The following is a 24323-nucleotide window of genomic DNA, read 5'->3' on the forward strand; positions in this document are numbered from 1 at the left end:
CATTTTAGATCTGTGTCCCACTGAAATGGGCAGTTATTGATTTTTTTGCCGAAAATGAATACTCGTATCCAAGTAAATTTGGGATATTTCTCGTGTTGTAGCCACGCCCACCTATCCTGAAACGGTCGACTGTTTCCCGATTTCCAACTCTCACCGAAAGTGTGCCACCAAATGCCAAAATGTGATAGGAAGTCATACCCCTGAGCCATAATAACACTGGTCATTCAGTATACTTTTAAACAATATACATTTTTCGGTCGGCGTTTTTTTTTTCTGTTTTTTTTTGTCTATTTTATTTTTTTTGAGAGAGAGTTTTTAGATGTTGTGTTGTGGGCAGTTGCAGTGAAACGTATAGTCATAGTGTAAGTATTCACACGTTTTTAATCGATCCAAAGGTGCGACATCAGTGGACGAAAGCCACTTAACCTCAGACTCTTTTTTGGAGAAACTGTTCTCGTCCATGAAAAAACAACTAGGTTTGAAGAGAAACGCCGACAACAAACCTGGCACAACACTTTTGAAAGAAGTAGATTCCGAACCATGATCACCGAGGCGGATTTCAGAAGAGAGAGACGTTCGGCAAGTGTTTCAAATGAGTTGACTTTTTTGCGATCCTGATTATTGTCCATTTAGTCCCTGTTAAGTAAAAGGTAGCAATAATTCTGACAGTGACACGAAAACGAAGCGTCGGACAAACAGGAAATTACACAGCCCTTACACTCTGCTAATTGTTTTCATTTTCGAAAGCTAAAAGTTTTTTAATTGTTTGGTGATTGGTGTAAACTGTTGAATGTCGAATTCACACCTCTGTTCTTTTTTTACCTCCATGCTTGCAGCTTGATCTGCGTAATAATTTATGAAATAAGAATCCGGGCTTGGTCAATGTGTTTCCACCAAATAAAGTTTTAATATGATGTTATAATTATGAGAATCACTCCATGGATCATGATAATTCGAATCCACTCTGAATTTATCTGTATGTGTGTCGATCCCGATTATTTTTGTTATCCAATTAAACGCCACTTTTAACGCACTTGCCCTCGTCGTGACCCGACGCGTTCACCTATTTCAACAAAATTTCAATTTATTTCCACGCGGCTGTCATTTATTTAGTAACTGTGATTTGTCGTTTTTTTAAGTATTTTATAGTGATCACTATAGTCTAATGTTTAGAATGTCAAAATATGTTCTTTTATTTTAATTTTGAAAGTTTTATTCAGACGATCGATGAAATACAACAGTGTAGTGACGTGCCTAGTAACCTGCTAAATAACGAGATAATTCTGACGTCAAATTCTATTTTGTCCAGCGACAGTGTACACACGTGCGCCGGTGACCAGCTACACCAGAACGGACATATTTTGCATCTAACTCAACCCCATGCATCAAAAATTGGTACTATGTGTTGGTTATGGTCCATTCCTCCACGACGAACAAGTACATAAGTGAAAATTTAGTCAAAGACGAGAAAACTGCACAAGAAATTTGCCTTATTTACACGTATCGGCAATGCAAGCTACCATGCGACTTCCCCTTCTGACGTCACAAGGGGAATTTCTGTATGCAAATAAGAAGCTAATGAGGAGCCTCATTTTAAAATACACAAAAATAAAATTGACATAGATTGAGTTTAAAACACATTTTTTCACTTAAAAAAAATAATTCATGCTTAGAAACATAAAAATTAATAATATTTATGTATCAATGGATAATTTTAGGCGTGAAAATAGCAGCCATTTCACAGGCACTTTAAATTCTCTAATTTTGGTGAATATTTTTGTCATTTTTCATAAAAAGTGATATTTTCGACTTCTTGTTAAAAACAAAAAGTCCAATTGCTTTGATATTACATATATAGGTACTACATGTGGACCTTTCTCAGATTTGTTCATTTTGTGATGATATCCTCAATTCTCTAATTTTGGTGAATATTTTTGGTAAATAGTGGTATTTTTGACTTCTTGTTAAAAACTGCAAGTCCAATTGCTTTGATATTACATATATAAATGCTACATGTGGACCTTTCTGAGATTTGTTTATTTCGTGATGATATCTTAAATTCCCTAATTTTGGTGAATATTTTTGTAATTTTTGGTGAAAAGTGATATTTTTGAATTCTTGTTGAAAACAGCAAGTTCCATTGCTTTGATACTAAATGTGCCTTGCTAACAGCAGAGCTATCTCAGCCGAGAGGCTGCTTGTTTATTTAGTTCATATATTGCATCATAATTTCATTTTCGAAGATCTATTTGTCTTATTGGCACAGTACTGTACACCACCCAATGTTGTGTTGTCTTGTTGACACAGCACTGTACACCACCCAATGTTGTGGTGTCTTGTTGACACAGTACTGTACACAACCCAATGTTGTGTTGTCTTGTTGGCACAGTACTGTACACCACCCAATGTTGTGTTGTCTTGTTGGCACAGTACTGTGCATCACCCAATGTTGTGTTGTCTTGTTGACACAGTACTGTAACAACCAAACTCGCCAACCCATATTGGGCGAAAGCTCACTTTGTGCGACATATATGTACGAGGCGTTAGCCGAGTACATACATGTATATGGAGTTCATTTTTATTAGTTAATTTGCATACTAATTAATGGCTTTTATAATTTTTCTGTGTACTATAACCTTTTGCTTGAATGGATTGAAAGTACCGGTATATAATTAAACAATAATGAATGACCCGCCAACCCATAATGGGCAAAAGCTCACTTTGTGCAACATGTATGTACGAGGCGTGAGCACAAAGTGTGCTTGAGTTCATTATTATTATTATTTTGTAGCGTTGTCAATACCAGTGAATTTGCTGCCTCTAAAAAGCGGAAAATTTGAGAAAATCCACTGTGAACAAAATAGTTTCTCAGTCACTGAGAATCTGAATAATTTATAATGTCTTTCTGCAAATTGTTTCCACAATCTCATATGGCAAACTAAGAAAGAAACTAGTTTTAATTCATCAATATTATTGTATTGAACTCATTTCCATTGCGAGTGAGAATGTGTGGTGTGGAGTAGCATTGCAGAGATCGCATTGCAGAGATCGCCCGAGCGAACGGCGCACCGTGACTGGTACGCCGTATTTGCAGGTGGTATACAACATTTTAATCTGACTGTATAAATAAAAAAAATACACACCTGAAAACACAGATACTTTCTTTTGCTTATGCAAACTGTGCCCGGACTGTGACATTTACCAGGAGCCGACGCTGCGGAAATACAAGTCACGTCAGTCATCATCGATCTCGTTTCGCAAATTGTGTGGTACTCCTCACTACAAAAACCTAACAAATTCATCTTTCTGTACTCGTAGACATACATTGTACCCCCACTTTGTTTATCACATTTGCTTGGATAAATCGCCCTCGGTTAACCTCACTTCATCAACACGATAGTGCAAACTAATCAAGAGAACAGCAGCATCAGTCGCGGAATCTAGAAGTGCACGTACTAAATGGAATGCTTCAACTGAACATGCTCTAGTGTACAGAGCAGACGACGATGCCCTCACAAAATTCGTTTTTGAAAACAACATTGTATTCATATCCATGGGACAGGGCCTTGATGCTCATTAATTGGATACATTATCGCGAATAATCAGCTACAATGACGTCATAAAATCCACTGGTATTGATAATGCTATAATATAAATACTGTTTGTGTATGTCACTATGTTATTTTGAAATTAATTTGTGCTAATTAGCTAATTTGCATACTAATTAACTATCAGCATGTTTTGTTTATATTCTAACAGTTTGCTCAAATGTTTGCTTGTTTAGTTTCCTTAGTGATCTGCTCATTGTAATTAGCTAATTTAATTTTTTGCACATCTTTGAAGTTAAAATAAATCAAGACTTTGTACATGCTTGCTGTTTGTGTAGTTGAATATCTAATACGAGTTTCTAATAATTTATTAATTTACATGTAAATTATTTTGCGAGCTCTGCTCTTGATAAAGACGAGTGGAGCTATTCATATTACTGATTACCAGTCTAAGTCAATTTTATATTTTTGACCGTCAATTGTATGGGTTTCATACTCACTACAAATGTCCTTTTGAAAACCACCAGCCAATTGTTTTGATATTTTATATATAGGTACGTTGGACGGACCACTGTCTAATTGATTTGATTCATTCCTCAGATTCAGTGAGTATTCTTGTTATTCTGAATATGGCTGGACTAATATTGTAGATGGCTGCATAGTCCTTCTCATCTTAAACAGCAGCACTATATCAGCAGACAGTCTGCATGGTCCTTCTCTTTTTAAACAGCAGCACTATATCAGCAGATAGTCTGCATGGTCCTCATCTTAAACAGCATCACTATATCAGCAGACAGTCTGCATGGTCCTTCTCATCTTAAACAGCAGCACTATATCAGCAGATAGTCTGCATGGTCCTTCTCATCTTAAACAGCAGCACTATATCAGCAGACAGTCTGCATGGTCCTTCTCATCTTAAACAGCAGCACTATATCAGCAGACAGTCTGCATGGTTCTCATCTTAAACAGCAGCACTATATCAGCAGATAGTCTGCATGGTCCTCATCTTAAACAGCAGCACGATATCAGCAGACAGTCTGCATGGTCCTTCTCATCTTAAACAGCATCACTATATCAGCAGATAGTCTGCATGGTCCTTCTCATCTTAAACAGCAGCACTATATCAGCAGATAGTCTGCATGGTCCTTCTCATCTTAAACAGCAGCACTATATCAGCAGACAGTCTGCATGGTCCTTCTCATCTTAAACAGCATCACTATATCAGCAGATAGTCTGCATGGTCCTTCTCATCTTAAACAGCAGCACTATATCAGCAGATAGTCTGCATGGTCCTTCTCATCTTAAACAGCAGCACTATATCAGCAGATAGTCTGCATGGTCCTTCTCATCTTAAACAGCAGCACTATATCAGCAGATAGTCTGCATGGTCCTTCTCATCTTAAACAGCAGCACTATATCAGCAGATAGTCTGCATGGCCCTTCTCATCTTAAACAGCAGCACTATATCAGCAGATAGTCTGCATGGTCCTTCTCATCTTAAACAGCAGCACTATATCAGCAGACAGTCTGCATGGTCCTTCTCATCTTAAACAGCAGCACTATATCAGCAGACAGTCTGCATGGTCCTTCTCATCTTAAACAGCATCACTATATCAGCAGATAGGCTGGTTGTTCCTTCATATTTTGTTGATACTAAGCACTAGCATGTTGGTACATGACTAAATTTATATAATTTGCATACTAATTACATGTGGCTGTTTTCAACTAATAAAAACCAATGTTTTATACCAATAAAACATACAAAAAGGAGAACCAGAAACAAATATTTAATTTGGAAAGTCGTTCAGAAATTAATAAGACCCAATTAATTAATTAATTTTAATTATTTACCAATTAAATTAACACACAAGTACTTTCAGTTCATCCTGCTTCAAGATACTGGTCAAATATCACTTAAATTGTTTTATTTTTGTTACAAGTTACAGTAACTTAACAATCACTATAAATATCAACCAAGTTAAAATTCAATGTAACCAGCATGTACAATTTGACAAATACTTTAACTGCCAAGATGTTGGCCAGTATTTTTTTGCACCAAATTTTGTCACCATGATTTTGTTAAAGATGTAATATTATGTTTTTCCTTAACTATTGCCTTACAAAGAAATGACAGCAAGTAATTAATTAGTTTGTATTCATCCTGAATATTCATTATTTCATATTTAGATTTTTCACTGTTACTGACCGCAGAAACCCACATTCTCAAGCTTGTACTTTGTCTCAGTATTTTGACCTTTCTTAATCTAACGATATTTGTTGTTATTCATATATATCATGAGACATTTTTTTTTCTGTTGTGTTTTACAGAACTAGACAACATGGGTGATTCAGTGACCTACGGGACAATGAATAGCAGAAGACCTGTACGTGAAGACTCCATGATATCTGCTGCTTCTGTGAATTCATCCACCACAGTTGAGGAGACAATGAGGAGAAAACTCAAATTCTTTTTTATGAATCCATGTGAAAAATATCGAGCAAAGGGCAGAAAACCTTGGAAATTAGGTCTTCAACTTTTTAAAATTTTACTTGTGACATTACAGGTTTGTAGCTTTTGTCTTGACTTTCTCATAAGATGGAAGAAATGTTCTTGGAAGCATTTAACATCAGCTAAACATTAATTAATGTACATAAATACATGTAAAAACACCCTTGAAGATAATTTTGCAAATGAACATGACAAAGAATCTTAATGTGGAAGAAACATGGTGGGTTTATTGTGTAAACAAACTATAAAAATGTGGGAAAATTTGATAATAAACACAAAATTTGTTTATTCATGGCACTTTATATAGCTACGTGCCATTTAAGCAAATCCTAATTTAGCCAAAGTGCCAATAATTTGATTGTAAGAAGACATGTATACTTTTAAGTTAGCTATGTCTTGAATTAGTCAAATTACAGTTCACTAAATTAGCTGAAATAACGTATTTTACATGCAGTAATATGATAAAATAGACCCACCAATAATTGATAGTGTCAAATATTATGTAAGCTGTACATTGTTCTAGTGTTGACTTTTCTCACTATACTTTGTACATGTCACAAATATAACTTTTATCCTTTCTTTTGTTTCAGTTGGTTCTTTTTGGTAATCATCAATTCTCAGTTATTGATTTTGAACAACAAAATGTTGAAGCATTTGAGCAGTTATTTCTCTATAGTTGGGATTCTAGTTTTGATGGTTTATATTATCCAAGTACTGCTGGTTCCTATGCAGTGTATGATGTAGACACCTTTTATGATCGTCTTAATTTTACTTTAATGCAGGTGAGATAATAAATATTACTAGTAGGTATTTTGTGTACACCTAGTGCATTCCTCATTTTTTTTCTATCATGCCATGACTGATATTTGCTTTTTTTCTACGATGATACAGACAAGGTAAAAATCAGTCAAGGCATTATAGAAAAAAACAGTTTCTATACAATTTCTTTCAAATTTGGATATTTTCTTTTTGTGGTTACAATGACACAAACAATTTTTATCTGATCATCTTTAAAGTTGTGAATCTTATCAATCACTATAAAGTGTCAACCAAGTTTAATTTTGATGTAACTAGCATGTGCAATATTTAAGATATGAGGTAGAATTCGGCTGAAATAAAACATTTGTTAGACATAGAAATAATTAGACAGAATGAAGACATTTATACTGCTGATAATAAAAACCAGATGTTAGTAATCATCAATCAGACAATTGTAATACCGTATATTATATATCAAACCAGTGACAAGTGTAATACCGTATATTATATATCAAACCAGTGACTAGTGTAATACCGTATATTATATATCAAACCAGTGACTAGTGTAATACCGTATATTATATATCAAACCAGTGACAAGTGTAATACCGTATATTATATATCAAGCCAGTGACTAGTGTAATACCGTATATTATATATCAAACCAGTGACAAGTGTAATACCGTATATTATATATCAAACCAGTGACAAGTGTAATACCGTATATTATATATCAAACCAGTGACTAGTGTAATACCGTATATTATATATCAAACTAGTGACAAGTGTAATACCGTATATTATATATCAAACCAGTGACAAGTGTAATACCGTATATTATATATCAAACCAGTGACAAGTGTAATACCGTATATTATATATCAAACCAGTGACAAGTGTAATACCGTATATTATATATCAAACCAGTGACAAGTGTAATATCGTATATTATATATCAAACCAGTGACAAGTGCTGTGTTTCTTGCCTTTTTCAAATTTTGCAAATTTCGCCTAAATATGTTACTGCATTATTTATTTAGAAACTTCTTTACAATTCATGCTATAATATTTTATTAGGTACATTGAGATTAATACAATATATGTAATATTAAAGGACACATTTTGCTTAGATATGTTGCTGTACTATTAATTTGTACAATTGTTGTATTATCCTATAAAGGACATTGAGATTAATGCAGTACATATAATATTATTTGAGGAACTTGAATATAAATTAATTTTTTTCTATAAATATGACAACTTTTTAGCCTGTATTTCCCACATACAATGCTTAGATAACATATTATTGCATTGTTTCAGGACTTTTATACTCACTTTTACTATGCAAAAAAAAACATATTACCAGTACATTCATTTGTTTATTCCATATTCTCAATGTACATGGTTGTAATAGTTATGCTATATGCTATAATAGAGGCTAAATGGTCTAATGATGAACAAAATAGTTTTGGTGTTTTTGTTCAAAGACTTATTTATATTCATGCAATATTTGAAATCTAAATCAGTTCCAGGATAACTAGACCAATTTTATTTTATTTTCCATTTAAGTAATAATAATAATAATAATAAATATTTATTCCCCCAATAGTAATTGCATGGTAGTGACAACATAACATGAATAATCAAATAGTTTAATAAGAATAATACAAATAGTTTAATAAGATAAATAAAAGTATGTTGATTTGGAAATCAGAAAATGATTTTTTGTGAATAAGTGAACAGAAGTTGATGACAGTGTCTTATAACAACAGAAAACTAAACAGTAAAAATAAATAAATAAATAAATAGGCAAATTCAAAGTTTAATATTTTGACAATGGTTTAATAGATGTTTTGAATGACCTGAAAAAAAAAGTTTATCTTGTTAAAAATCATATTGTGTTCCATAATTTAGATCCTTTGTATGATATTGAGAACTAGTCAACTACAATTAGGGGAGGTTTTGGCTTTTTTGCTGTGTGAAGTGTAGCAAGTCAAGGTCAATCAAATTGTGAATGAAAGTACTGGTTTCTAAGTTTATGTAGTTTATAAATGTCAAGTACATATATCATTACCAATAACTGCACATAGAGAGAAATTAATTATTTTTCTATGTGATCTTCAGTATGCCCAGGTGGAGTCAAAATCTATTGGTACCTACCATTACACTGGAAATCATAGCTCTGAGTACATCCCACCATTAAAAGTATGCGTTAAGGAATATTTTAAGCTGAACTTTACTGCAAATTATAATTTTAATTCTAATACCAGCAAATGTAAGTATATTTAATGGTTTTATCTCATTATCTTGAGAAAGTTTACAAATGCTCAGTTATGTATCATATAGTGGGCAACAGTGCATGTATAGTGGGCTACAGTGCATGTATAGTGGGCAACAGTGTATGTATAGTGGGCAACAGTGCATGTTTAGTGGGCAACAGTGCATGTTTAGTGGGCAACAGTGCATGTATAGTGGACAACAGTGCATGTATAGTGGGCAACAGTGTATGTATAGTGGGCAACAGTGTATGTATAGTGGGCAACAGTGCATGTATAGTGAGCAACAGTGCATGTATAGTGGGCAACAGTGCATGTATAGTGAGCAACAGTGCATGTATAGTGAGCAACAGTGCATGTATAGTGGGCAACAGTGCATGTATAGTGGGCAACAGTGCATGTATAGTGAGCAACAGTGCATGTATAGTGAGCAACAGTGCATGTATAGTGGGCAACAGTGCATGTTTAGTGGGCAACAGTGCATGTTTAGTGGGCAACAGTGCATGTTTAGTGGGCAACAGTGCATGTTTAGTGGGCAACAGTGCATGTTTAGTGGGCAACAGTGCATGTTTAGTGGGCAACAGTGCATGTTTAGTGGGCAACAGTGCATGTATAGTGGGCAACAGTGCATGTATAGTGGTCAACAGTGTATGTATAGTGGGCAACAGTACATATATAGTGAGCAGCAGTGCATGTATAGTGGGCAACATTGCATGTATAGTTGGCTACAGTGCATGTATAGTGGGCAACAGTGCATGTATAGTGGGCAACAGTGCATGTATAGTGGGCAACAGTGCATGTATAGTGGGCAACAGTGCATGTGTAGTGGGCAACAGTGCATGTGTAGTGGGCAACAGTGCATGTGTAGTGGGCAACAGTGCATGTGTAGTGGGCAACAGTGCATATTTAGTGGGCAACAGTGCATGTTTAGTGGGCAACAGTGCATGTTTAGTGGGCAACAGTGCATGTTTAGTGGGCAACAGTGCATGTATAGTGGGCAACAGTGTATGTATAAGTGGGCAACAGTGCATGTATAGTGGGCAACAGTGCATGTATAGTGGGCAACAGTGCATGTATAGTGGGCAACAGTGCATGTATAGTGGGCAACAGTGCATGTATAGTGGGCAACAGTGCATGTATAGTGGGCAACAGTGCATGTATAGTGGGCAGCAGTGCATGTATAGTGGGCAGCAGTGCATGTGTAGAGGGCAACAGTGCATGTGAAGTGGGCAACAGTGTATGTATAGTAGGCAGCAGTGCATATATAGTGAGCAGCAGTGCATGTATAGTGGGCAACAGTGCATGTATAGTGGGCAACAGTGCATGTATAGTGGGCAACAGTGCATGTTTAGTGGGCAACAGTGCATGTATAGTGGGCAACAGTGCATGTATAGTGGGCAACAGTGCATGTATAGTGGGCAACAGTGCATGTATAGTGGGCAACAGTGAAGTATAGTGGGCAGCAGTGCATGTGTAGAGGGCAACAGTGCATGTGTAGAGGGCAACAGTGCATGTGAAGTGGGCAACAGTGTATGTATAGTAGGCAGCAGTGCATATATAGTGAGCAGCAGTGCATGTATAGTGGGCAACAGTGCATGTATAGTGGGCAACAGTGCATGTATAGTGGGCAACAGTGCATGTTTAGTGGGCAACAGTGCATGTATAATGGGCAACAGTGCATGTATAGTGGGCAACAGTGCATGTATAGTGGGCAACAGTGTATGTATAGTGGGCAACAGTGTATGTATAGTGGGCAACAGTGTATGTATAGTGGGCAACAGTGTATGTATAGTGGGCAACAGTGCATGTATAGTGGGCAACAGTGCATGTATAGTGGGCAACAGTGCATGTATAGTGGGCAACAGTGCATGTATAGTCTGCAAAGGTGCATGTATAGTGGGAACAGTGCATGTGTAGAGGGCAACAGTGCATGTGTAGAGGGCAACAGTGCATGTATAGTGGGCAACAGTGCATGTATAGTGGGCAACAGTGCATGTATAGTGGGCAACAGTGCATGTATAGTGGGCAACAGTGCATGTATAGTGGGCAACAGTGCATGTATAGTGGGCAACAGTGCATGTATAGTGGGCAACAGTGCATGTATAGTGGGCAACAGTGCATGTATAGTGGGCAACAGTGCATGTATAGTGGGAGTAAGCAAATAACACCGAATAAACGGCAAGGTAAAGACTATGTCTAATTATAGTAAATACGTACTGTGTGCGTGACTCGAACCGGCGCTCGCGTACGGCACCTAATCGCCTAGCTTCACGCCACTACACGTCTTCCCCTCGGCCACCGGGCATCCCCAAAAAAGGATGCTTAATAACCGAGCTTATTACGTGCAGAGAACGTGAAACCCGTCCACGCGATACGCGCCACACAGCATGGCCAGAATGCGGCAAAGGCCTTCAGATCTGGCTGTAGTAGGATGGTGAAAGTAATGGTACAGCATTTTAACAGTGAATAAGTACTGAGAAATAATTTTTAAACTCATAGTTGCTGTCGACATAGGAAGTAAAGTAAGCAAATAACACCGAATAAACGGCAAGGTAAAGACTATGTCTAATTATAGTAAATACGTACTGCGTGCGTGACTCGAACCGGCGCTCGCGTACGGCACCTAATCGCCTAGCTTCACGCCACTACACGTCTTCCCCTCGCCCACCGGGCATCCCCAAAAAAGGATGCTTAATAACCGAGCTTATTACGTGCAGAGAACGTGAAACCCGTCCACGCGATACGCGCCACACAGCATGGCCAGAATGCGGCAAAGGCCTTCAGATCTGGCTGTAGTAGGATGGTGAAAGTAATGGTACAGCATTTTAACAGTGAATAAGTACTGAGAAATAATTTTTAAACTCATAGTTGCTGTCGACATAGGAAGTAAAGTAAGCAAATAACACCGAATAAACGGCAAGGTAAAGACTATGTCTAATTATAGTAAATACGTACTGCGTGCGTGACTCGAACCGGCGCTCACGTACGGCACCTAATCGCCTAGCTTCACGCCACTACACGTCTTCCCCTCGGCCACCGGGCATCCCCAAAAAAGGATGCTTAATAACCGAGCTTATTACGTGCAGAGAACGTGAAACCCGTCCACGCGATACGCCCCACACAGCATGGCCAGAATGCGGCAAAGGCCTTCAGATCTGGCTGTAGTAGGATGGTGAAAGTAATGGTACAGCATTTTAACAGTGAATAAGTACTGAGAAATAATTTTTAAACTCATAGTTGCTGTCGACATAGGAAGTAAAGTAAGCAAATAACACCGAATAAACGGCAAGGTAAAGACTATGTCTAATTATAGTAAATACGTACTGCGTGCGTGACTCGAACCGGCGCTCGCGTACGGCACCTAATCGCCTAGCTTCACGCCACTACACGTGGTCCCCTCGGCCACCGGGCATCCCCAAAAAAGGATGCTTAATAACCGAGCTTATTACGTGCAGAGAACGTGAAACCCGTCCACGCGATACGCGCCACACAGCATGGCCAGAATGCGGCAAAGGCCTTCAGATCTGGCTGTAGTAGGATGGTGAAAGTAATGGTACAGCATTTTAACAGTGAATAAGTACTGAGAAATAATTTTTAAACTCATAGTTGCTGTCGACATAGGAAGTAAAGTAAGCAAATAACACCGAATAAACGGCAAGGTAAAGACTATGTCTAATTATAGTAAATACGTACTGCGTGCGTGACTCGAACCGGCGCTCACGTACGGCACCTAATCGCCTAGCTTCACGCCACTACACGTCTTCCCCTCGGCCACCGGGCATCCCCAAAAAAGGATGCTTAATAACCGAGCTTATTACGTGCAGAGAACGTGAAACCCGTCCACGGGATACGCGCCACACAGCATGGCCAGAATGCGGCAAAGGCCTTCAGATCTGGCTGTAGTAGGATGGTGAAAGTAATGGTACAGCATTTTAACAGTGAATAAGTACTGAGAAATAATTTTTAAACTCATAGTTGCTGTCGACATAGGAAGTAAAGTAAGCAAATAACACCGAATAAACGGCAAGGTAAAGACTATGTCTAATTATAGTAAATACGTACTGCGTGCGTGACTCGAACCGGCGCTCGCGTACGGCACCTAATCGCCTAGCTTCACGCCACTACACGTCTTCCCCTCGGCCACCGGGCATCCCCAAAAAAGGATGCTTAATAACCGAGCTTATTACGTGCAGAGAACGTGAAACCCGTCCACGCGATACGCGCCACACAGCATGGCCAGAATGCGGCAAAGGCCTTCAGATCTGGCTGTAGTAGGATGGTGAAAGTAATGGTACAGCATTTTAACAGTGAATAAGTACTGAGAAATAATTTTTAAACTCATAGTTGCTGTCGACATAGGAAGTAAAGTAAGCAAATAACACCGAATAAACGGCAAGGTAAAGACTATGTCTAATTATAGTAAATACGTACTGCGTGCGTGACTCGAACCGGCGCTCGCGTACGGCACCTAATCGCCTAGCTTCACGCCACTACACGTCTTCCCCTCGGCCACCGGGCATCCCCAAAAAAGGATGCTTAATAACCGAGCTTATTACGTGCAGAGAACGTGAAACCCGTCCACGCGATACGCGCCACACAGCATGGCCAGAATGCGGCAAAGGCCTTCAGATCTGGCTGTAGTAGGATGGTGAAAGTAATGGTACAGCATTTTAACAGTGAATAAGTACTGAGAAATAATTTTTAAACTCATAGTTGCTGTCGACATAGGAAGTAAAGTAAGCAAATAACACCGAATAAACGGCAAGGTAAAGACTATGTCTAATTATAGTAAATACGTACTGCGTGCGTGACTCGAACCGGCGCTCGCGTACGGCACCTAATCGCCTAGCTTCACGCCACTACACGTCTTCCCCTCGGCCACCGGGCATCCCCAAAAAAGGATGCTTAATAACCGAGCTTATTACGTGCAGAGAACGTGAAACCCGTCCACGCGATACGCGCCACACAGCATGGCCAGAATGCGGCAAAGGCCTTCAGATCTGGCTACATTGATACATTGATCTGTTTATTGCATATTGGAGATCTTTAGAGAGAGGTGTTATTAGAGAGACGTGTTATCATGTATAGTGGGAACAGTGCATGTGTAGAGGGCAACAGTGCATGTATAGTGGGCAACAGTACACAGTTCACAACCTAAGAAGCATATATAGTAAGGCTTTAATACATTGATCATTTACAGTCTATATAGTACAGAATACAACAGGTGCTTCCTAATATTTTATCATAATTGTTGTCTTGACAGACTGTGCCAACTTCAGTGTACCTCGTGATTATAGCAAGCAAAAAGTGAATGAAACAGTTCAAAGTTTTTTCCATGACAATAATCTCACAATAACATGGAGAAGGTAATTGGATTTTATGAATTTATATCTTATTATATATGCTTACAAATAATGTGGCATGATGTTTGGCACATCACTGATTCTATAGACAGTGAACCAGCTAGAGTAAATTCTAAAAAAAATAACTGCTCATGATAGAGCCAATCTGAGTTATGTCAGTTCAAGATTCAAATGTCATGGAAAATGATCCAAATATGCATATTTACACTGCATTGCTTCAAATGTCGTGGAAAATGATCCAAATATGCATATTTACACTGCATTGGTTCAAATGTCATGGAAAATGATCCAAATATGCATATTTACACTGCATTGGTTCAAGTGTCGTGGAAAATGATCGAAATATGCATATTTACACTGCATTGGTTCAAGTGTCATGGAAAATGATCCAAATATGCATATTTACACTGCATTGGTTCAAGTGTCGTGGAAAATGATCCAAATATGCATATTTACACTGCATTGGTTCAAGTGTCGTGGAAAATGATCCAAATATGCATCTTTACACTGCATTGGTTCAAATGTCATGGAAAATTATCCAAATATGCATATTTACACTGCAGTGGTTCAAATGTCATGGAAAATTATCCAAATATGCATATTTACACTGCATTGCTTCAAATGTCATGGAAAATTATCCAAATATGCAGATTTACACTGCTTTGGTTCATATGTCATGGAAAATTATCCAAACATGCATATTTACACTGCATTGGTTCAAATTACTCATTTATATCTCAAAATATTGCTCTGTAATGTTGGAGGAAAAAGCCATATATTACTTTCAGATAAATCTTAGTATAGTTAAAAACATGATATGAAATTAATTAGTCCCCGTTCGAACGCAGTTTTGACCTCCGTGCTTCCGTCCGGACCTGTATCTTAGAAATGCCTGGACCAAGTCCAATTGCTTTGATATTACATATATAGTTACTACATGTGGACCTCTCTCAGATTTGTTCATTTTGTAATGATATCTTTAATTCTCTAATTTTGATGAATATTTTTGTAATTTTTGGTAAAAAGTGATATATTCACTACGTTCAATTACCCACCATAGACTCCGGTCAGTCAAAATGACTATTTTGAACTGTAGGCATTAATCAGCGATTCTGCCGGTGACATAGAGATAGAATCTAGGTCAGAGGAAGCTCCATGACCTCAAGATTCTTTTACCCCTTACGTCACGAACCCACGTGACCGAGGCCACATGGCAACGCCATAGGCAGCCATCCATCACTCTTAATTTCTCTCCGCCTCGAGTGGAGATGAAATCTAGCGAGCTCTGCTGGATTGCCTGCTTTTTTTCCTGTCCGGATTTATAGCTTGGGTTGTTGCCGCTGCTCGGCATTCGACATGGTAGCTGGTAGGATAAGTTTTCCTTGTCTTTTTTTACCCTCGTGTCGTTTTCCCCTTTGTGTGTAGTATTTTTCACAGCAAAGAAATCAAAATCCGGCGCCACTACGTAGTCACATGTTGATTTCATGACGGCACCTTTTACAACTGTAATTCGTCTCCCTCATGCATGTCATCTTTTATTTTTAATGTATTTAGCAATATATCGATGTAATGACAGCTCCAAGGCTCGCTGCCTTTTTCTTCCGGTCTCCTAGTCTTTCGACCGTACAGTGGTTTATTCAGAATTTACCAGCATAGAACCCGCATCCGAGATACTTTGTCGTGGCTACGTGTGGGTTTCGGGTTGTTTTGCGTGAAAGCGTGTTTTTTTCACTGGAGTTCTGAGGCCTGAGATTTTCTTTCAAAGCCATCAAAATCGCTGACACTGACCGCGTCACAGCAAGGTCGTGCGTCCAGTAAACAAATCGGTTAAAGTGAGTTGCGTGTTTTGCATGAGTGGAAAGTCCTCACGCTCGGCTACCGGTACTTCATGTACCGGGACGTCGAGTAAGAGGCCCGACGGCGGAGGTACCGATATTTTCTCGGTCTCCCCCGCTGATCGGAGGGCATTCTCACAGTCTGTTTTTTCAGGCGGTGTTTTTACCCAATTTTACCGGCTGCAGCGAGGCTGCAGCCCCTGGAGGCTTTCCTCCTATGGGGCCTGTTGCGGGTCTCTTCGTGGACCCTTCCTCGCACGGCGCCAAGTTTGCCTCCGAGTTGAGGGCTTTGGTCGAAGGACTGTCAGGGCAATTGCGTCCCTGGCAGGCTGGGTAGATCAGACGCAGTCGGAGCGAGCTGTCTCCACTGTGTCCCCTCGGTGGGCAAGCAGGAAGAGACACGAAAGCATGTTTGCATTCAAACACGTCTCTTCCGGGGAACCCCCCGTTCCCAGGCACGGCTCTCCCACTATTTTGGGGGGTGGCCGAGGCCCAGGCTAATTGCCCCGGTCCTTCTCTGGATCCTCGGGCACTGAAGGCCAACGGGGTGTTGGCAGCCAAGTCTCCGATCTCGGGGCAGGGCTTTCAGGGCAGGGCACACGTTGACCCCCCCCTACTTTCAGCCAGCTAGGGTTCATCACGCGATAACGGTACAATGGTAACGAGTTTTTCCTTGTGTCCCCGCTGTGGGTTTTGACTCCTTTCTTACCGACCCATGGGCGTCCCCAGAGGGAACCGACCCTGTCATGAGACGCACAGTCGAACACGCTCCCTCTCACATATTAAAGTGAAAGGAGATGCAGTTCGCTCACGTCGGATACAGCCGGTACTCCGGGCGTTCCCTCAGAGTCATCCATCTGTATGACTCGGTGAGCCACGCTTTTGGGGTGAGGCGGAGTATCATCGATCCCAGTGATACGATGTATATACCCCCACCCTTGATTCTAAAGCAACCACCTAAGGTTGCTTCAACGCTTATGGGATCACGGGCGTCGGGATCCAAAGCAACCCCGTCGGCAAGTCTCTCCCTGTCCTCCGAGTGCGGAGTGGGGCGCAGAGCATGCAAACGGTGTTGATGGGCGGCGTTGGTCAGCCGTGGAGGAGGTAATGCTTAAGGCCCCCGAGTGGGGATAATATAAGGCAACACTTCCCACTGGACCAAACGCTACCCGGTCGGTGTGGTTTCGGGATCAGACCCCATAGCGTGGGATGAGACCAAAACGCCCCCAACCGGATTCCAAGGCTCCTTCCTCAGACTCCGGTACCACGAATTTGGCAAACCAGGCAAAGGGGGATAGCCGCATTCCATGGGTGTCCTTTCCAATTGAAGACGACCCATCTAGCCCTGAGGGCAGAGTTGCTTGAGCACATTATGCGTGACCAGCACTCTGGAGACCTTGGAGGCAGAACGCACCAGCCTCCTAGACCAGGCGACATTTTTACTGGTGGGCCACCGCACATCTACATGCGACACCCCCTAGTGTCGCCTGGCTCTCTTGGCCAGGGTCACAACCGTGCTACGAGACGCGGCCTTAGACGCACATGTTTTCGCCGACAAGCTGAGCCGGGGTACGTCCCCGCCTCAGTGACGCAGACTGGACTTCCTCCACCCTCTTTGTTCAGGGAATGGTGGGTACAGTCTCGGAGCTTCGGAGTGCAATGAACCGGAGGGTTCAGTTTGAATCCGCTAGCCAGTTGGTCCTACCATGGGCAATCGGAGGGCACCCCAAGCACAGAAAACACAACGCCCTAGGGCGTTGTCCGCTAGCTGGAGTCAGCCAGGAGGCAAGCGCTTATACCCTTCCATGGTAGGGGAGGTTAGTGGCGCGCCCCGAGGGAGGTAAGACCCAGGTGGTGGCTCCTCGCCCTCCCTGGGTGGACGTCTACCCGGCAGCAGGGGAGGCATGTTTGACGCTCATCTCTGCAACCGGGGGGGGGGGGGGGGGGGGAACAGGCACGTGTTCGGTGAATGGCCAGGTCACAACTTGGTGACTACTTCAGGCCTTGGGGACTCACCTCATGGGGAAGGAAGCACACCCCATCCCTCCCCCTCGCAACTGCCGAACACGTGGCCACATATCCCTGTCAACACAGATTGCGCCGGTGTAGTCCGGTTTGGAGACAACGGGTGACCGATCTCTGGACCTTTCCAGGTAGTAACATCAGTTTACGGGATACCGCTGAAATCTCCTTTTCCCCCCATCAGTGTCTCCCCTGTTGGGCACTGCCAGGGGACTCCCGCAAGGCAGAAGCAATCAGACAGGAAGTAGCAGTTTGCTGGGGAAAGACGCCATACACAGGGTACATCAGCCGGAGCTAAGGCCAGGCTTCTACCCAAATGGGTTCGTAGTACCAAATCTACAAATGGCAGGCGTCCAGTTTTGGACCTAGGCAGACTGAATCAGTACGTGCTCCTCGATCGGTTCCACATGGAGACACCATTCAGGGTTCTTCTCTCCATCCACTGTTTTGACTGGCTAGCCTACCTGCACGTACCGATGCACCCAGCGAGTTGCCATCTCCTTCGAATCGCCCAGCTGGGCCAAGTATTTGAATCTCAGGTGCCTCCTCGTTCGGGTTAGGCACAGCGCCTTACGTGTTCACCAGAGTGATGAACCAGGTAGTGCTGCTGCTTCACCAGATGTCAGTACACCTCAATTCGTACCCAGACTTCCGGTTACCAACAACCCGGGCAAGGGGTAATAGCCAAACGTGTCAGGCTAACACGGGATTTACTTCACCAGTTGGGCTCATTGGTAAATCGACAAGTCCCACCTCGACCCAATGTGCAGTTGGTGTCCCTGGGCATGGAGTTTTGACACAGAGGTAAGCTTGGCTTAGCTATTTCAGGCGTATTGCTTAGCGCTAGGCAGCCTAGCCGAATGCCTAGTCAGCGTTCCCTCTGTGTCCCTCCGCGAACTAACACGGATCATCGAAATGATGACCTCGGTCGCGCTCGCGTTGGCTACAGGTCGGTCTTGTCCCCCACCACTCAGAACGTACGGGAACAAGACTAGCCGATTGTCCTATTTTTAGGAGACTATTTACTGCTTTCCAGACGCCAAGACCCCATACAAGGGAGCCGCCCAACTGGGACTCGTCGGCTGTGTTGTCTGCTCTAAGCAGACTGCTTTTTGAGCCTCTCCAATCAGCACCACTCAATTTTTTGATGTGGAAAATAGTCTTCCTACTGGCCCTCGCCTCAGGTAGGCGCCGGCCAAAGCTAGGCACGCACTATCCTTTGCGGACGGTTGTGCCGCTTTTATGGGCGATCAAGTTGTACTAAGACACGAATCGGGTTCTCGCCAAGAACCAAATCCCAGGACACGATCCTCAATCGATCGTCATCCCCCGGCGGGCAAATATTGTCAGTCCGGAGGATCAGGAGGAATTGCTTCTCTGCCCGGTCCGAGCGCTGAGTTGCTACGAGAACCGTACCAGGTTTTCTAGACGGGGAACCAAACACATGTTTTTGTGTTACGGCCCTGGCAAGCGGGATATGCCGGTTTCCCCGACTTCCATCCCCAGGTGGATTACTGCGACTGTACTGGAGGTCTATAATACACTATCCTCCTCAACACAGACCTTGCAGAGACACCAAGTACAAGAACATGAGGTCTGTGCGATTGCTAACTCACTAGCGCTAGCGTCAGGTGCCCCCCTCAAACACATTCTGAGGGCAGGCTTCTGGAGAACGCAGAACGTCTTCATCAACTACTACCTAGGAGACTCCCAATCTATTGAGCAGGGTCTCTTCAGGTTAGGCCCCGTCGTAGCCGGTCAGGCTTTGTTTGCTGACCCAGCCCGAACGACTGCAGGGGCCTCTGCGCATAGGCAATAAGTCAGTCTCTGCATTTTTGCGGGCAGATTGTCTGTTCCACTAGCACTTCCTGGAAGCTCCCAGGTTTCGCTTCTGTCGACCTACGCCCTCATGCGAACTGTTTCGGTCCTACTTCAAGCTTATCACCCCCGAGTTCGGCTTGGGTCTAGCTTTCTGGGGCACACCGAACCCTGTCACCACAGCAGCATTGGCTTCTTGCTTCTGGGACAGCACAGGCAAGGTAAGACACAACCCTTCTTGGGTCTTAACTTAGGTCTTTTTGAGTTTGTTTTCATCCCGGACTGGGAAAAGACTTTCATCATTCCTTTTTATTCTGTTTGCTCGGAAAAACCCGCCACCTATCGGTGTCTGACTCTGCCTACAGTTCAAAATAGTCATTTTGACTGACCGGAGTCTATGGTGGGTAATTGAACGTAGTGAATTTAGGCGAGGGTTCTTCAAACCCGCCTATTCACATAGTTCATACCCACCATAGACTCCCGGTCCCCCCCCCAACCTCCCCACTCTTTCCGTCGTGTTGGTCTAAGTCCTCGAGGCAGAGAGAAAGGAACCAGAGTGATGGACGGCTGCCTATGGCGTTGCCATGTGGCCTCGGTCACGTGGGTTCGTGACGTAAGGGGTAAAAGAATCTTGAGGTCATGGGGCTTCCCCTGACCTAGATTCTATCTCTCCGTCACCGGCAGAATCGCTGATTAATGCCTACAGTTCAAAATAGTCATTTTGACTGACCGGAGTCTATGGTGGGTATGAACTATGTGAATAGGCGGGTTCGAAGAACCCTTGCCTAATTTCAACTTCTTCTTGAAAACCACAAGTCCAATTGTTTTGATATTACATATATAAATACTACATGTGGACTTCTCTCAGATTTGTTCATTTCGTGATAATATCTTTAATTCTCTAATTTTAGTGAATATTTTTTTGGTAAAATATGATATTTTTGAATTCTTGTTGAAAACAGCAAGTCCTGTTGCTTTGATACTATACATATTGTTCATTTTCTAATGATATATTCAGTTCTTTAATTGAAATGTGCATTGCTAACAGCGGAGCTATCTCAGCTGACAGACTGCTTGTTTATTATATTATGCATTGCATTTATGTGCAGTAATATACTAAGAAGTGCATTATGTAAGCACATGTTACTAATAATTCAAATAATGTAATACATGACTGTGTTGTAATTGTTTCAGATTGATTGAACTTCAAGTTACCTTTGACTTGAAAGCTTTTCACATTGCATCACCACCTGAGATATACATATTTAGTATCACAGTAAGTTATCTTACAATACAATATTTGTCTCTTATATAATCAATCGTTTGATATTTTTATTTTGTATTTTGATGAATATTATTCCCCAAATAAATAATGAAGGTTTGATACCAACATCAGTTTTTTTATTCGCCAACACTCATTTCTCACACTCCACTTAAGTATTCTGCCAATAAATCATAACTGAGTTGAATAATTACTGATGCCAGTACGGCCTGTTTCAGGGATAGCCTTAAATGTCATGAACAAAATAAAAGGTGTTTAAAACATGCATCATTAAATTTCTAATTTAATTTTACTTGTTGTAGATCATGTTTGACAATAATGGTCATAATGGAAAAGTGAATATTCGGTTAGATGCTGAGGGTGCATTAGATGGAACATATCAGGGAAACTTTATTGCTGACAAAAGTAAGTATCATCTGATGATTAGTAGTCTTATAAATATTCTATTGGATACTTAGTACTCCTATAAATATTCTATTGGATACTTAGTACTCCTATAAATATTCTATTGGATACTTAGTACTGCTATAAATATTCTATTGGATACTTAGTACTCCTATAAATATTCTATTGGATACTTAGTACTCCTATAAATATTCTATTGGATGCTTAGTACTGCTATAAATATTCTATTGGATGCTTAGTACTCCTATAAATATTCTATTGGATACTTAGTATTCCTATAAATATTCTATTGGATGCTTAGTACTCCTATAAATATTCTATTGGATGCTTAGTACTCCTATAAATATTCTATTGGATACTTAGTACTCCTATAAATATTCTATTGGATGCTTAGTACTCCTATAAATATTCTATTGGATACTTAGTACTCCTATAAATATTCTATTGGATGCTTAGTACTCCTATAAATATTCTATTGGATGCTTAGTACTCCTATAAATATTCTATTGGATACTTAGTACTCTTATAAATATTCTATTGGATACTTAGTACTCCTATAAATATTCTATTGGATACTTAGTACTCTTATAAATATTCTATTGGATGCTTAGTACTCCTATAAATATTCTATTGGATACTTAGTACTCCTATAAATATTCTATTGGATACTTAGTACTGCTATAAATATTCTATTGGATACTTAGTACTGCTATAAATATTCTATTGGATACTTAGTATTCCTATAAATATTCTATTGGATGCTTAGTACTCCTATAAATATTCTATTGGATGCTTAGTACTCTTATAAATATTCTATTAGATGCTTAGTACTCCTATAAATATTCTATTGGATACTTAGTACTTCTATAAATATTCTATTGGATACTTAGTACTCCTATAAATATCCTATTGGATGCTTAGTACTGCTATAAATATTCTATTGGATGCTTAGTACTCCTATAAATATTCTAGTGGATACTTAGTACTCCTATAAATATTCTAGTGGATACTTAGTACTCCTATAAATATTCTATTGGATACTTAGTACTCCTATAAATATTCTATTGGATACTTAGTACTCCTATAAATATTCTATTGGATACTTAGTGCTCCTATAAATATTCTATTGGATGCTTAGTACTCCTATAAATATTCTATTGGATACTTAGTACTCCTATAAATATTCTATTGGATACTTAGTACTCCTATAAATATTCTATTGGATGCTTAGTACTGCTATAAATATTCTATTGGATGCTTAGTACTGCTATAAATATTCTATTGGATACTTAGTATTCCTATAAATATTCTATTGGATACTTAGTATTGCTATAAATATTCTATTGGATGCTTAGTACTCCTATAAATATTCTATTGGATACTTAGTACTCCTATAAATATTCTATTGGATACTTAGTACTCCTATAAATATTCTATTGGATGCTTAGTACTCCTATAAATATTCTATTGGATGCTTAGTACTCCTATAAATATTCTATTGGATACTTAGTACTGCTATAAATATTCTATTGGATGCTTAGTACTGCTATAAATATTCTATTGGATGCTTAGTACTCCTATAAATATTCTATTGGATACTTAGTATTCCTATAAATATTCTATTGGATGCTTAGTACTCCTATAAATATTCTATTGGATACTTAGTACTCCTATAAATATTCTATTGGATACTTAGTACTCCTATAAATATTCTATTGGATGCTTAGTACTCCTATAAATATTCTATTGGATACTTAGTACTCCTATAAATATTCTATTGGATACTTAGTACTCCTATAAATATTCTATTGGATACTTAGTACTCCTATAAATATTCTATTGGATACTTAGTACTCCTATAAATATTCTATTGGATACTTAGTACTGCTATAAATATTCTATTGGATACTTAGTACTCCTATAAATATTCTATTGGATACTTAGTACTCCTATAAATATTCTATTGGATACTTAGTACTCCTATAAATATTCTATTGGATACTTAGTGCTCCTATAAATATTCTATTGGATACTTAGTACTCCTATAAATATTATATTGGATACTTAGTACTTTTATAAATATTCTATTGGATACTTAGTACTGCTATAAATATTCTATTGGATACTTAGTACTTCTATAAATATTCTATTGGATACTTAGTACTCCTATAAATATTCTATTGGATGCTTAGTACTCTTATAAATATTCTATTGGATACTTAGTACTCCTATAAATATCCTATTGGATACTTAGTACTGCTATAAATATTCTATTGGATACTTAGTACTTCTATAAATATTCTATTGGATACTTAGTACTCCTATAAATATTCTATTGGATACTTAGTACTTCTATAAATATTCTATTGGATACTTAGTACTCCTATAAATATCCTATTGGATGCTTAGTACTGCTATAAATATTCTATTGGATGCTTAGTACTCCTATAAATATTCTAGTGGATACTTAGTACTCCTATAAATATTCTATTGGATACTTAGTACT

The 24323-nt window shown here is 39.9% G+C and overlaps 1 protein-coding gene across 2 annotated transcripts in view; it reads left to right on the forward strand.

Moving 5' to 3' along the window:
- The window catches only part of LOC102805661 (mucolipin-3-like), a 57575-nt gene that overhangs the window by 4336 nt on the left and 28916 nt on the right, over positions 1-24323 (forward strand). Inside the window, exons 2-8 of one of the 2 annotated variants that reach the window (XM_085503044.1) lie at positions 4103-4153; positions 5877-6112; positions 6648-6839; positions 8941-9091; positions 14356-14458; positions 21325-21406; positions 21715-21817. In XM_085503044.1, the coding sequence (XP_085359170.1) occupies positions 5888-6112; positions 6648-6839; positions 8941-9091; positions 14356-14458; positions 21325-21406; positions 21715-21817 (856 nt within the window). In that variant the 5' untranslated portion in view covers positions 4103-4153; positions 5877-5887. The remainder of the gene's footprint in view (positions 1-4102; positions 4154-5876; positions 6113-6647; positions 6840-8940; positions 9092-14355; positions 14459-21324; positions 21407-21714; positions 21818-24323) is intronic. The other variant, XM_085503043.1, reaches the window with a different exon arrangement.

This window comes from Saccoglossus kowalevskii, chromosome 9 (genome assembly GCF_978046115.1).
Source record: "Saccoglossus kowalevskii chromosome 9, keSacKowa6.1, whole genome shotgun sequence".
NCBI lineage: Eukaryota > Metazoa > Hemichordata > Enteropneusta > Harrimaniidae > Saccoglossus > Saccoglossus kowalevskii.